Here is a 15,187-nt window from a genome sequence, read left to right as displayed (position 1 = left end):
ATGACTAAAGAAAAGATTCAAATCCAGAAGAGAATTCAAAAAAACAAAGGAGAGAATGAAAGATACTCAAGGAAAATTTCACAAGCAGAGACACTTCAAGAGATGTGCAAATCTTACTCTGATTCAGTAGAAACAGTAGATTCAAACTTAGGTGCAAGCCGTAAAGACTAGAAGTATTGAAGATTTAAGAGAGTTCATGAACCTCAGGAGATTCAATAAACACCATTTCAGGCCTTTCTCCCATGATGGATTCAAACTTAAAAGCCTCAGTAGTGAGAATGTTCAAGTCAAATTCAGGCACTCATCCGTGCTGCTGCTCCCCGTCTCTTGCATCTCCCTCTCACCACCCTCTGCTGCCCTATTCTGCTTCCCTTCCAGCATCTGCTACCACTATTCATGCACACTCTACTCACTGCTCCGTTTCAAAGCACTTGAAATTTCTTTTGTATTATATAAAAAAGGGGGGAAAGTGCTCAAATACATCAAGAGAAGATTTCAAGATATGACAAGTATACGTCATAGTCTATGTACTAAGTTTGCAGACAATCATAAAAGGACTGCTGCAATCTGAAGTGCAATCCCAAACTGAAAATGCACAATCCAAATCTGAAATTGCGCACCCACAAGTGCTAAAATGCATCCAACGGAGCTCAAAAGCATCCACTGTAAAGTAACTACAAATGCACCCAACAATGCAGAGTATCTGCAAATGCACCTGAGAGTGCAAGAGTATGGGCTACAAAAACAGTCTTGAAGCAAAATACACAGCTCAAAACACTTACTGAAAGTGCACCTTGGCCCGAAACACCTATAAAACAGTCCACTGACTGTTAGCTAGTGTCATGAATTGTTGAATTAAAAGTATTGATACATGTCTGTAATGCATTATGTTCCCCAATCTAAGGAAATCTAGTGAGATTAGTTTCAACCTCAACTTTTCACAAGAAACGATATGCATATGACGATAGTCTATAATAAGGCCACTTGAAACCGTCATGTCCCCATTTCAATCTCAACTTTCCGGAAGAAACATGACAATAGTAAATCATAATTTCCACAAGAAACATGAGGATAGTGATCTATACTAAGACAAATTCAAATCATAATTTCTAAAGCATATGTTGGCTTATTTGAAAGCTAATTAATGGGTGCTTCTATAATATTTAAAAAGTATTCCGAGCATGTGAGCTCTCTTGCTAAGAAAGGAACCATGCTCATCTGCAAGTCTAATGCCCAGGGCCCTTGGAACGTGTGCTCTCTAGCTATGCCCTCTCTCCTCATCTCCACTCTTCTCCTCTCCCCTCTTCATATTTTGTCATCTCTCTTGAGCACCTAAAAAAAGAGAAAAGTGAAAAAGTTGGATTGCCAAAGACTATGATTTCTGTCCACACACACACACACACACATTTTCTATTTTTGGATAAAAGTAGATATTTTACACTCAATCACACTCCGGGTCATTCCAGGTGGCACTCCAAGAGGTGAAGCACTTTTGACCGTGCACAAGAAAAAGCGGAGCAAGTGCCACAAAAGTGGGAGGAGAGGGCATCTAGCCAAAGATTGCTGGTCCAAAGGCAAAGCTAAGGACTAGGACTCAAAACTTACATCTGGCCAAAGATTGCTGGTCCAAAGGCAAAGCTAAGGACTAGGACTCACCAGTAAGACAGTCTTCCCCCACAGGTCACAACCAAAGAGGGCATGTGTGAAACCTCGGGCCTGCTTTCTAAAAGCTACTTTTACAAAAAGCCAAGCTTTTAGTCTTTTTCCTTCTAAATCTAGAGCTCTGGAGCTTTTAGACGCCTTTTAATCTTGTGGGCCCTCCTTTTATTGAGGCGCCTCCTTGTCTTTACTTTTTGAGCCTTGGGTGGGACCTGCTTTTTACACTTTTCTCCCCACTCTTGGGTCCTTTTTGCACTCTCTTAGGTCCTACACATGGCACAAACAAATTCCAACACTTTAACCCATTAAAGGTTAGCGAAATGCATGCATTCCTAGTTCTTGGACTAATCCTAATCCCTTGTGGGTGTCCCCACAGTTCTCTTTTACCAATGCAAAGCAAAAGTAGTAAAACTTATTCTAGTGAGCCAAAGTCAATTTTCTTTGACCAAAGTCAATCTGATAAAGACTCTTCTTTATTTCTTGGGAGAAATACCAATTGGTGACAATGTGGGCAGGAGTGCCGGCTGATAATGGCCCCGATCGTTTGAAAGTCGAGCTATGGACCAAGTGAGCTTGGAGTTTATTCTTGACGTCGCAGAGACGATGGACGATGATTACTTGTCCAAGGTTCATGTACGTTATGTGTTTACCGGAGCTGAGGACATCTCATTTCTTGTTCAAGGTGGCATACTGGTTCAAGGATCCACGCTCTTTGGTGCTCTCTCCGAGGTGAATCCAGTAGGCACGTTGTTGAAGGATCCCATGGTTGCATCTTCATCGGCTCGCTTCTTCAACTCATTGTGCTCACCATGCGCTGCAAAGAGGGTGTTAGAGTGTGGCATCTCATAGTGAGAGAGGGCTTCTTTGTGGTTGTGCCCACCTAGAGAGGGTAGGTTAGGTAGGCCTAGTTTAGCTGGCACGTAGGGCTGAGTTTGGGTGTCCAAACTGGGCCCTAACCATGGTTGGCTATCCACTCAGATTTGGATTTGATATTTTAGGTACTTTGGATGTTCATGATGTACCACTAGTGTGGATCTGAAGAGATGGCCATAGGTGGGTAAAGCATGCACGAACTTGTTAGAATTATTATTATATTCTAGGCAGTGGCCAATGTAATGTAATAAGTGGGTTAGGGGCACTTTTCCCTCTTAGAGGTTTTTCTCCCTAACCACAGTCTAATCTCTAACTACAGTTAGTGATTAGATAGGGTTTCGTCACTTAGACAAAACCCTCATCTCTTTCATTGTACTTCACTTCATTCAGTCCACTTTGGGAGTGACCTACGTTCAGCTCGCTCTCTACTTGCTCACTCTTGCTCTTGCTTCCATTTATCTCACATTTGGTATCAGAGCAGCTCTCCTTCCCGGACCTCTCCTTGCTTCCGTATTTGCTCTCCTCTTCCTGCTCTTAGCTCCCGTCCATACAGATCCCGCACTTCAGCTCCAACACCTCAACAGAATGGTAGAGCTGAGCGCAAGAATCGCACTCTTATGGAGATGGATAGATGCATGCTTGCCAAAAAGTTGCCTCACAAGTTTTGGCTTGAAGGCCTCATGTGTGCCAACTATGTTTTGAATCCTGCTACAACAAAGGCTTTGAAGACAATCACTCCCTCTGAGGCATGACATGGGAGAAAGCCTTCAGTGGATCACTTTAGAGTTTTTAGCTGTGTTGCATATGCCCACGTACCTGTGGAGTTTCGACACAAGTTGTCAGATAAGGCACTTAAATGCATTTTTGTGTGGTATAGTTCACAAAGCAAAGGCTATCGTCTCTACAATCCTGCTTCACGCAAGATTTTTGTTAGTAGAGATGTTACATTCTCTGAAAATTCAGCACATACACATGCTGAATTTCAGATTCCAGCTTCTTCAGATGATGTTTTTGAGGGGATGCTTCCTATAGCATTTGGTTCCCCCGCTGAGGTACATGCTGAAAATCAGAATTTACAGCAACCTCCTCCTAATCCACATGCCCCGATTCATCCACCGGTTGATTATGTACCTCCACAAGGTGTGGATGAAGTTGTCAGGCAAGAGATTCAAGAGATACACGCAGCCAAAACAGTCCCGAATTGGTTGCTACAGAAACTCAGGGAGAGTAGGCTTGAGGCCCCATTGCCTGGCAAGACTTGTAGTGCAGTAAGGCACGAAAGGGGAGCTCTTTTAGTTAAGACAGCTTATGCAGGGACTCTTCTTGATGAAGAGGAGCCTGACTCTTTTGAAGACGCAAAGGATAATGTGCATCCGATGCATGCCATGCACAATGTATTGCAGTCCATAGAGAAAAATCAGACTTGGGATGTTGTGGATTTGCCACCAGGCAAGCATGCCAGAGCTACCAAGTGGGTTTTCAAGGTAAAAAGGAAGCCAAATGGGTCTATTGATAGGTACAAGGCAAGGCTGGTTGCCAAAGGCTATGCACAGAAGAAGGACATAGATTATGAGGAGACTTTTGCTCCTACATCCCGAATGACCACCATACGGTCTGTTATTGCAATGGCTGTAAATTTTGTTTGGAATGTCCATCAGTTGGACATAAAAACAGCTTTCCTTAATGGGGACTTGCAGGAAGAGGTTTATGTTAAACAACCTCCTGGATTTTAACTTTCTGGCAATGCACTTAAGATTTGCAAGCTTAACAAAGCTTTATATGGGCTGAAACAAGCCTCACGTGCATGGTATGCCAAGATAGATGCAATCCTGGCAAATAAGGGATTACATAATAGTCCCACGAAAAGCACCCTCTACATCAAGAAGGATGGGGGAGATATTTTGGTCATCATTCTATATGACAGATTTGGGCATGTTAAATTTTTATTTAGGGATCCAGTTTATACAAGACAAGCATGGCATCGTTATGTCTCAATCCAAGCATGTGCAAAAGCTCTTGGATAGGTTCAGCATGCATGATTGTAAGCCTATAGCCACTCCCATAGAGCTGGGGCTGAAGCTTGCTATGTATGATGCAGGTGAATCAGTGGATGTCACACTTTACAGGCAGGTTGTTGGATGCCTCATCTACTTGTGCAATACACGGCCCAATATTCACTCTGCAGTATCTCAGGTGAGCAAATATATGCACCTCCCAAAGACAACACATTCGCAGGCTGTAAAACGCATCTTCCGTTATTTGCAAGGCACAAAGTCTTATGGCTTAATGTTTCCCAAGGGGAGTGACTTGCAGATGCATGCTTACAGTGATTCAGATTGGGCTGGAGACTATGATACCAGACGGTCCACTAGTGGTAATCGTTTCTTTTTGGGCAAAGCTTGCATTTCTTGGCTGAGCAAGAAGCAATCTACAGTGGCTACTTCCTCATGTGAAGCTGAGTACAGGGCAGCTTTCACAACGACAGTTGAGTGTGTTTGGCTGAGACGTTTGTTCGCTGATCTTGGTCTCTTATTGGAGGGTCCTTATCCAATTCTCACTGATAGTCAGAGTGCTATAGCAATGGCAAAGAATCATGTGTTTCATGCTCGCACGAAGCACATTGAGGTTCATTATCATTATGTCAGAGAGAAGTTGCATGCAGCGGAGATCAGTATAATCTATGTGTCAACACATGACAATGTTACAGACATCTTCACCAAAGCACTTCCACGTGAGAAGTTTGAGGCATTTCGCAGTGCCCTAAACTTATCTCCTTTTGGTGATTGATCACTAGCTTGTACACCACATTGGCATTGCAAGGGGGTGTTAGAATTATTATTATATTCTAGGTAGTGGCCAATGTAATGTAATAAGTGGGTTAGGGGCACTTTTCCCTCTTAGAGGTTTTTTCCCTGACCACAGTCTAATCTCTAACTACAGTTCGTGATTAGATAGGGTTTTGTCACTTAGACAAAACCCTCATCTCTTTCATTGTACTTCACTTCATTCAGTCCACTTTGGGAGTGACCTACGTTCAGCTCACTCTCTACTTGCTCACTCTTGCTCTTGCTTCCATTTATCTCTTAGAACTATCCCTGGGAAGTACAGTCTGAGTATCTATGTGCATGCATTAAGTGTTTACACATGCTCATGATGTATCATTGGTAGTGGGTCCTTAGGGATGGCCATACGTGAGGTGGATCGGACATCATGGGGAGCATATTGTTTGTGAATGCATGTATGCATGTATGCATGTATGTGGAATGTCTGCTTGTCTTTTGCCTAACAAACATTGTAGTGTTTTCACTTGGTTTTCTTTTGCAAGCAATCAAGGACATTTGCCTTCTTTCAAGAGGGGCTCTATCACGAGGACGTGAAATTATGGGGCTTTTGATTTGTGACTCCTGTAATTTGCACATGACTGCCTTGAGCCTCTGGGACGCGACAATCCAGCCATGGGGTGAGACTTCGGGAATTGAAATTCCTAGTGGACCATTGGAAATAGTGAATGTGCGCCCAGTTACTAGGCACTTAATTCCGAGAGCCAAAGTGTGCAATAGGGAGGCCAAAAGATTGGTGCAATTAAAAATTGCTAATTTTAGCACAGGACTACAAAAAGGACCCAAAGCTCTTATTTTGGGTTCAATTGGCCAAATCAGTTCTAGAAGGAGTCAGATCATCAGTTGTGAGCTGCCAGAGCCTGCCAAGAGCTGCTAGAGCAAAATCGCATATTACCAAGAGCTTCCAAGGCCTACCAAGGGAAATCGTCACCAGTCAGGGCCTGTACCAGTGCATCTAGGGCCTACCAAAGGAATACGCACCAGATTGAGAGCCTGTTGTACATTGCGATTTTTGCCAGGGTGTCTGCTGCAAATTGCAATTCAATTTCCAAGTCCTCCGAGCTGTGCCAGGTGACTACATCCTGTTCTAGTACTGTTTTCAGGTATTTTCGAGCTGCTACAGTAAATTGCGATCTGTTTTCAGGAGTTTCCAAGCTGTCCCGGGGAAATTGCGATTTTGTGTCTAGGTTGTCCAGGCTGTGCAAGAAGATTGTGATTTGATTCTGGAGGCTTCCGGGCTGTGCCAGCTGATTTTGGTGACTTTCCAAACGTGGGTGTTCACTTCTAAGCTGCTTTTGGGGCTGTGCCAGAGCGAAATCAACTTATCTCCGCAAGATCTAGGGTTTTTCAGCCAAGGTGACCTTTCTTCTGTGGATACCGAGTAGAAGAAGGCTTGTCTTTGCCTGCTTTTGCCGTTCCCTAATTGGTTCCTGGCTAGTTATTGCATTAAGGTTTCTTTCCTCGTGAAGAAGGGTTGATTTATGCTGTTGGGCAATGGCCAGGGAGGCTATAGATTGAGGCAACCCGCTGGGAAGCGTTTGGTTGTTTGATTGCACCAGAGTTCAGCTGTTGAGGGCTTTGTCTTGCAGTTGTTCAGCCGTGTTTGGTTGGTTGGGCACTTGGATGTGCAGTTGCAGAAGTGGTTCAGACAGTGGATGCTTTTGGGGTCTCTGCTGCATGCTTTGGTTGGTTGAGGATACAGGATTGTCTAGTGACTGGATGATGTTCACCGTTTGAAGTTGAGCAGGGAATTACAGGGTGGGCTGGACGGGGAGTCTGCGGGCGTTGGTTTGCCTATGTTGCAGCTTCCCAGAGACCTTTGTAATCAATCGCTTGGCTCAAAATGAATGTTAAATAAATACCACAGGGGCGCCAACGTTTGGGACCAATCGGTGTCTTGTTTTTTAGTAGGAGCGCTCTAGCTCCCCTGTAATTTGTTTTGTCGTGCATATTTACTTGTCAATTTACTGTGTATGCATACATTAAGTGGATCCTACCAGTACACATTCAGTAGAGAAAGAGAGTGGGCTCTCGACGCTGAAGCTTCCGCAAGGAGATGGTGAGCTCCCGACTGCTCACTGAGCTTCCTCCTCTGCCCGTGGCGGCTTGAGAGCCTGCTGCCCGCGGCCCCCCTTCCGCCTTGCCTTGTCCTCACCCCCCGCTCCGCCTAGCCTCCTCCTTCGCCTTTGCTTCGCCCGGCCTCCTCCGCCCTGCTTTGCCTTCTCCCCGCTCCGCCTTGCCTTCCCCCGCCCCGCCTTGTCTTCTCCGCTCTTGCCCCCTTGCTACTCCTCCGCCCCTTCCTTCTCCCGCCTCATACCTTCTCCAGTTCTCTTGCCTCTCTTGCCAGCGTGCCCCCCCGCCATTCCACCTCCCCCCGTCTTTCTCCTCCTCCTCCCACCTCTCCACTCCTCCTTCCGACCCTTCACTCCTTCCTCCTCCTCTTCTCCCTTCTACTCCTTCCTCTCTTCCCCTCTTCCTTCCCTGCCACCCTTGCCACCTCTCTCCCCCACCTCTTTGTCCTTCTTCCTCTCTCCTTTTTCATTTGCCTCCCTCCAGCGGGAGCATTTGTGCTTGTTACAGTGAAAGAGCATCTTGGTGGTGACCCTTGGTCTGGCCAAAGGGGCTCTATGGCAACACCCGCAACTCCCACAGCCGTTAAGATTCTTCTTTACCCAACTGACAAGCAACAGGTACAGCATGCAGTTCAATCCCTTCAAGACAAGGCGCTTGTGGGCAAAATTGTGGGCGTCACACCTACACGGAGACAGGTGCGAGGGTGGATCCAGGCGAGGTTGGCATTAGAGGGACACCACATCCAGGAGGTCACCATCTATGGAAGATGCGTTTTCCTCATCCAGTTGAGCTCCCTCGACAATGCCTCGACACTTGTGGTGCAGAGCCCCATCCTCCTTGACCCACATCTTGTTTACCTCTTTCCTTGGTATCATGGGTTCACAACGGAGGACATGGATACGACACTCCATGTTCCACATTTTCCGGTTACACTCCGCTTCCCAAGGCTCCCCAAGGAGTATCGTGCCATCCTCCCTCTCCCAAACGTGCACCTAAATCTAGCTGATAGGGCAACGCACCATTTAAGATAGAAAGGATTATCATGGGTTCACAACGGAGGACATGGATACGACACTCCATGTTCCACATTTTCCGGTTACACTCCGCTTCCCAAGGCTCCCCAAGGAGTATCGTGCCATCCTCCCTCTCCCAAACGTGCACCTAAATCTAGCTGATAGGGCAACGCACCATTTAAGATAGAAAGGATTATTGCAATACTAGCAGGCCGCAACTTGGACGAAAACTTCACAAGGTGAAATTTGCATGTCCGCTAATACGGCAGAAGCATATACCTAGATGAATCCAGGAACATTCCCAAACTCATCCTCTAAAAGCATAGACCTAGATCAATCTCTTAGTCCAAAACTGAGATCTCAGCATGCCTTCTAAAGTTTAGTTTCAAGGCACCAAAGCAGCAGCCTCAATGGTGCAATATTTTCGCATCTCATCATTTTTATTACATTTGCCTTCCTTACATATCATAGGTGCAGCTCCTTGTCAAAACGGAAAGGACATAGATCAAAAGAATATTAATACTCGTCAAAAGAGAAATTATCTTACATGTAAAAAGAGTGATCCATCAAGCGCCAAGATAATAAGGTCGAATTGCTTGACTGATTGCCGCAGCCTACAACCAACATATATGGTGCAAACAAAAGATCAAGCATGCCTCGATTTACAAATTTACGACGACTAGTCATTCAAAACTGAATACACACAACTCTTGCACACTTAAGAATTCTGGAATAAGAAGTACAAAAATGCGTGTTGCAAGGCCACAATATTCAAAAATTCAGGATGTGAAAGTACAAATACCAAGGGCGTGTTGCAACCACAGGAGCTGTTGCCATTGCAGGAATTGTCCATGCAATGTCACATTGCAAGCCTGTAGCCTCAATACTTAAAAGCCTCAATGCAATAATCTTTTGTAAAGCCTTCAGCAAAAAGCAAAGGATAGCCACACCATCATCATCAGTGGCCAAGAACACCTGGAAGAAAGACCAAAAAATAATAATTAGCAAAATTGTCTAATGGGACCCAAGTTTGTGCCTTTGAGCTGAATAACAAAAGTGTAAATTTACCTGATCAGCAACTGTTTGAACCCCTTCATCCTGCCATATGCGTTGCAGGCAAACATTCTTATTGCCTTCAAGAGCGTGAGAATGTGGACATTTAATCCCAAATAAAGGATCTCTTGACTCTCTTTCCACTTCAAGTAACTTGATTTTCCATACTGAATGCTGCATCTTCACTTCCTTGTATAAAAGCACAAACATATGGAACCCTTTCAATCTTTGACATGAAATATGAGACTATCAAAATTTGACCAACCCTCACAAACCAAAAAGCCACCACACCCTCAAAAAAAAAGGCAAGGTGAATTAAAGGATAAACCACAATGGATGAGAGTGTTAGAGTGAAGGGGCTGAACAGAAACCCTAACGCAGCGGAATAAACAAGAAAGATGCACTCAATAACTGAAATTACACACAGAAGTACAGCATAGAGAGGAGAAGTAGCACTCAAAATATATTCATCCACAACTGTGGGAAAACTGCTCAAGGATGAGCTGAACAAATCCAGCCAGAGATGCTGGGCAAAATTGCAATCAAGGATGATTGCCTCCCACTGAGAACTACAGAAGGGAAAGATGTATCACACCCCTTCACTCTGCGGGGCCTTTAGAGGCTTCAATGGCTGCTAGTACGTATGCTGAGATAGGCGCCTATTTATAGGCGATGTGGAGGGCTGAACCCTACACCACAATACCAAATCCAGTCTGCAAAACACCTGACTGGTGCTTGCAGACACAGACCAGGTCTGTCCCGACTATTACTGTTTAGACTGCGACCTGCAGCTGCTGGAGTCGCCTACTGTAAGGCCTATAAATAGGCCTGAAAGTGCAGTTAACATGTTCTACAGCCCTACTGGAAAGAGCCTTTGTAAAAATGTCAGAGATGTTATCTTCTGTTGGAAAACTAAAGCAGCTCCATGATCTCGTCCAAAATTAACTCTCGAATAAAGTGGTTTTAAACATCTATATGCTTTGTATGAGCATGCAGTACCGGTTCTTTGCAATCGCTATACAACTCGCGTTGTCGCACGCGTTGTCGCACGTGATCACTGTTACCTCGTCCAGAAGAACTCCCATGTCCTTTGGTATCCATTTGAGCCAAATGGACTCGCATGCTGCTAAACAAGCCGCCCCATATTGGGCCGTGGAAGACAACTCAACTCTACATTGCTTCTTGCTAGCTAAGATATGGCACCTGATGCAACCATGAAGTAGTAGCCTGACCTCGAGCGTCGAGTATCCCAGTCTCAAACCCAATCTGAATCACAGAATCCTCCAAGCTTGCCCCCGGAATGATACGTGACCCCATAGCTGGTTGTGCCTTTGAGGTACGTTAGAACCCTGAGTTCGGCCTTCATGTAATTTTCCCTTGGCTTTGACGAGAGCTGACAGACTCATTCCCACTGTAAAAGTTATAGCTGGTCGAGTATGAGTTAAATACAGCAAAGTACAAACCAGACTGCTGCATCAACCAACTGAGACGTGTCCTCATTGCTCAGCTTTGTCCCATCCTCCATTGGGGTTGGTGCTTCTTTGCAATGCTCCATCTGAAATCTCTTCAGCGCCTCTTGACAGTACTTCTCTTGATAAATGAAGAAGATGTCATTCTTTTGCCCAACTGCTATACCAAGGACATAATGAAGAAGTCCTAAACATGTCACCTCAAACTCCTTCATCAAGATTCCTTTGACCTCCTAGATCTTCTTCCGGTGATCACTTGTGACAATTAAGTCATCAAAATAAAGGATGATGATCATAATAAATGAACAAGTACATGTGGGCATCAGAATAACTATGAGATATGTGTATCTCATAGAAGTAGTCATCTATCATTGGATGGCACGCTCTCTATGCCTATTTCAGCCCATAAAGTGGCCAGCGAAGCCTGCATGTCTTCTTTCCTTCACCTCGTTGTTAGAGGCCTTTTGGCTGCTCAACATAAACTTCTTCCTGAAGCTCACCGTTTAGAAAGGCAGACTTCATGTTCATTTGAAAGATTAGCCACTGGTGGTAGGCAGTCAAAACTATGACCGTGCTTCTGAAGTCATCCTGGTTTTAGGCTCTCTGTAATCAACTCCCTCTGCCTGTGCATAGTCTTTGACAACACGTCTCGCCTCGTACTTATCCAAAGTACCATCAGATTTGCACTTGGCATAGTAAAGCCACTTGGTTCCTATTATCTTCCTCTCTCGGGGTCTATCAACCAAGTCCCAAGAATGTTTCTTCAAAATGGTCTCCATTTCTACTTTCATGGCAGCTTGCCACTTTGGAATTTCCTTTGCTTCTTTAAAAGTCCTTGGTTCCAAGATCTTCTGAATCTGAACCAATAGAGCATAGCACTTTGCTCTGAGACCTCCTTACCTCCGAACTGCTCTCTCAAATATTTGTGACTCTTGAATCCTCCAAGGTCTTCAGGTACCACCTTGGTAGCTTTCTTTTCATCGTCAGTTGGCTTAGGTCTCTAACTCTGGATCCTTTGCTCCTTTTCTTGCATGATAGCAAGCCTCCATCGCTGGGGAACAACTCAAACTTTTGGTGTGGTTGCTGGTGGCTCAGACTCTGTGCCCTAGAAAACAACATCCCTACTCACCACTGGCTTCTTTGTCTCTGGGTCATACAGTCGATAGACCTTTTGCTCACTGTTCCCAACAAAGATATAATTCTTGCTCTTGAATCCAAAGTAATCCTATTTGCTTTATTCAGATGTACATAAGCATGAGAAGAACAATTCCTTCAATGAGAAATAATGGGCTTCTTACCAAAGTACGATTTGTATGGAGTTTTCCCCTTAACCGCTTTGGTTGTTCTGTAGCATGTGAACAACCATATGAACTGCTTCACCCCAAAAAGATCTAGGAAGCTTCTTCTCCCTCGGCACACACAGCCCCATCTCAGTGATTGTCCAGACCTTTCTTTCTGCTCGCCATTTTGTTGGGATTTTGATCCCTTCTTTCTCGCTGTAGATGTTGAATGTGTCCAAATCTTTCTTTTTGCTACCCCGTTTTGTTGAGATGTGTGTGCAATAGTCAACTGTCTTGATTCCTCTCATGTGCACTCTCCCCCTTGGTCAGTTCGGAAGGTCTTGATCTTCTTTCCACACTCTTTTTTGACATTGGCCTTCCACTGTTGGAACTTGGTGAAGCCTTGAGACTTCTTTGCAATGCAGTAGATCCATATCATCATACTGAAATCATCAATGAAGGTAAGATAATATACAACTCCAGAGAACGATGTGGACATCTTTCCACATATGTCAGAGTAGACCCAACTCCAGTGGTACCTTGGCTCGATGCGTCGCCTCCTTTGGGAATGCCTCCCAGTGTTGCTTGCTCTCCCTGAAAGCCTGGCAGACCTCGGCACTGTCTCCAATGTGTGAAAGTCCATCCACTAACCCAACTTTGTGCATTTCTGAGAGAGTCCCATAGCTAACATACCCAAACCTTTCATGCCACGGTTTTGAATTACCTATATCCACTTGGGCCATTAAAGCCCAAAGGGGATAAGAGGGGGCTGCGCGAGGGCTGAGACTCGGGCTGAGACTCAAGAGAGAGGACTGAGAATGAAAGCGGGCTACCTTCTTCTTTTTCTCACCCCCCTTCTCGTCTTCCTTGCCAAAAGTGCTGGTAAAAGCAGACTTTCTTCTATTACCCCTTAGGGTTTTCTTTTGCCCTTATGGCCTACAAATCTGTAGCCATCATATCACTGCGGTTTTGCCTAGACTGCTCCTCTTGCAAATAAATTGACTAGCTCGAGAAATGTGAATGTGTCCTATCTTCTAGCAACAAACATATGCATAGTCTTGGCAAAATCTTGCAATGGAACCGACATGGCATTCAATATGGCCAACACTTCAAACAAAGCCGCAAGCCCAATGTGAATAATAGTTAAACCAATGGACAGCTCTCTTTTACCCCTTAAACTAACAAGAGAAGCATAGGTGATGCAGCCGATGATAGAGGCTTGCAGTAAAGAGCCTAGCCAAACAACCCATTAGCACGTGAGAGAACTGGTTGAGGCATTTACATGACTCATAAACAAAAGTAGGTAAATAAACCCGGAAATGTGTGCTGATCAAGACAGAATAATAACAGTATATGTGCTGATCCCATGAGGGTCACCTTCTACTCTTGGTAGAGAACTCTTTTCCATCTCAACCTTCTTGCTGAGTTCCTTTTGTCAGAGTCTCTAGAAATGCTGTTACTTATAGAGTTACGATATATCTCCCATTTAGCTTGTTCATTAGATGCTATCTCTCTTCATATAATGAAGTTTCTATTGACTCTTGATATGCTGAGTCTTTTGCCAGAGTCTCTAACTTGATTGAATGCCATTACTCATATAGTTACAAGATATCTTCTGTTTAGCTTCTTCATCAGATGCTACATCTCCTGATATGATGAATTGTCTATGGACTTGGTCAAATTAACCAAAGGCCCTTACTATGCTTGCTATAATCATCCATTATACCAAATTGAACTTACTTGTATAGTTGTGTAGCAAAATGTACTAGTTTCTTTTCATTCTAATGTTGCCCTTTGGCACATTTGGTATGTGAGACCAGAATGCCTCTCTCGCCTTATGAGAGAATATAAACAAGAGTCATTGCAATGTAGCCTACACCATTGCATTGAAATTTTTATTTACCATTTCTACAAGGAACAAGATCAACCCCTTTGTGTTTTAGTTTGTTTGTGGAGAGACCAAAAACAAACTTGGGCTTAAGGTCTGTTGAAGTGGATTTAACCTCAAAATAAGGCAACATGAGAAACATGTTCTCTATACATTGAGCAAGCGTACAATGATTGGGAAATAACATATAGAGTGCTTATGAAAGCTTTTAAAGAGAGACAAAATGACAAAGTTGAGCCCCGCAAATGAGTTAATAACTGGCTTTGTGTTCTTCCCATATAAATCAAACTCACAAAGTTCTCACTTACATGATAAAAGCTACTAATCGTGGCATTCAAATAGCCCTTTTCAAGAGAAAGAATAAGATATGCAAGCAATAACATACCGTTGTGATAAGAAGCAACATAAGGAACCTCACTGCTTGTCCAAATGATTCGCTCATCGCCATCGATCATGCCACATATTATCCCAGCTTCTTCAAATTGCAATGCCTACATAACCACATCCCAAGTTAGACACACACACTTAAAATTTAGAAGTAAGCAACAACACTATGAAGAAAACAAAGAATAACTAAGATCCTACGTAGGATATGGTGATCTCCTTCCCAAGAGTTTCATCGCAATACAATTGCACAACGTACATAAGACTTCTTGCCCATGTTGCACAATGAATTATTCGTTCTTGCGTCGCACTAAGAACTCGTACTCTTTTCTAGTCTATTTCTTGTCTTTTTTCTCTTGTTTGGTCTTAGAATGCCAGAGTTACCTAAGCGCTTTGCATTCATTATTATACCCACCAATCAAAGGGACACACACTTCAGATAGCTTTCCATGGATTCAAAAGGGAATACTATGTGGATATGTGGATTGAGTTAGTGAGGAGGTGGGCTTTGACATCCAGGTTTGGTCAACTATCTATGTGCTCCAAAAGTAAATCGAAATTATATTTCTATAGCTATAGTTAAGCTTTTATTTTACAAAAATCAATTTCACTAAGTTGAAGGAAGCTAAGGGATCAAATAGATTGCATTTTAGAA

The 15,187-nt window shown here is 43.9% G+C and overlaps 1 protein-coding gene across 2 annotated transcripts in view; it reads right to left on the bottom strand.

Annotated features, from left to right (window-relative positions):
• Nucleotides 1–15,187, bottom strand: part of EMB2771 (E3 ubiquitin ligase) — a 305,147-nt gene that overhangs the window by 253,278 nt on the left and 36,682 nt on the right. For both annotated transcript variants that reach the window (XM_087395130.1, XM_087395131.1), the window contains exons 5-8: nucleotides 14,534–14,639; nucleotides 9,527–9,696; nucleotides 9,261–9,433; nucleotides 9,006–9,072 (exon numbers count right to left, since the gene is read on the bottom strand). In XM_087395130.1, the coding sequence (XP_087251256.1) occupies nucleotides 9,006–9,072; nucleotides 9,261–9,433; nucleotides 9,527–9,696; nucleotides 14,534–14,639 (516 nt within the window). The remainder of the gene's footprint in view (nucleotides 1–9,005; nucleotides 9,073–9,260; nucleotides 9,434–9,526; nucleotides 9,697–14,533; nucleotides 14,640–15,187) is intronic.

The sequence above is a fragment of the Dipteris shenzhenensis genome, chromosome 24 (assembly GCF_047967505.1).
Source record: "Dipteris shenzhenensis isolate YYH24624 ecotype China chromosome 24, Dip_SZ_1.0, whole genome shotgun sequence".
Taxonomy (NCBI): domain Eukaryota; kingdom Viridiplantae; phylum Streptophyta; class Polypodiopsida; order Gleicheniales; family Dipteridaceae; genus Dipteris; species Dipteris shenzhenensis.
This window is presented reverse-complemented; position numbering and strand designations above follow the sequence as displayed.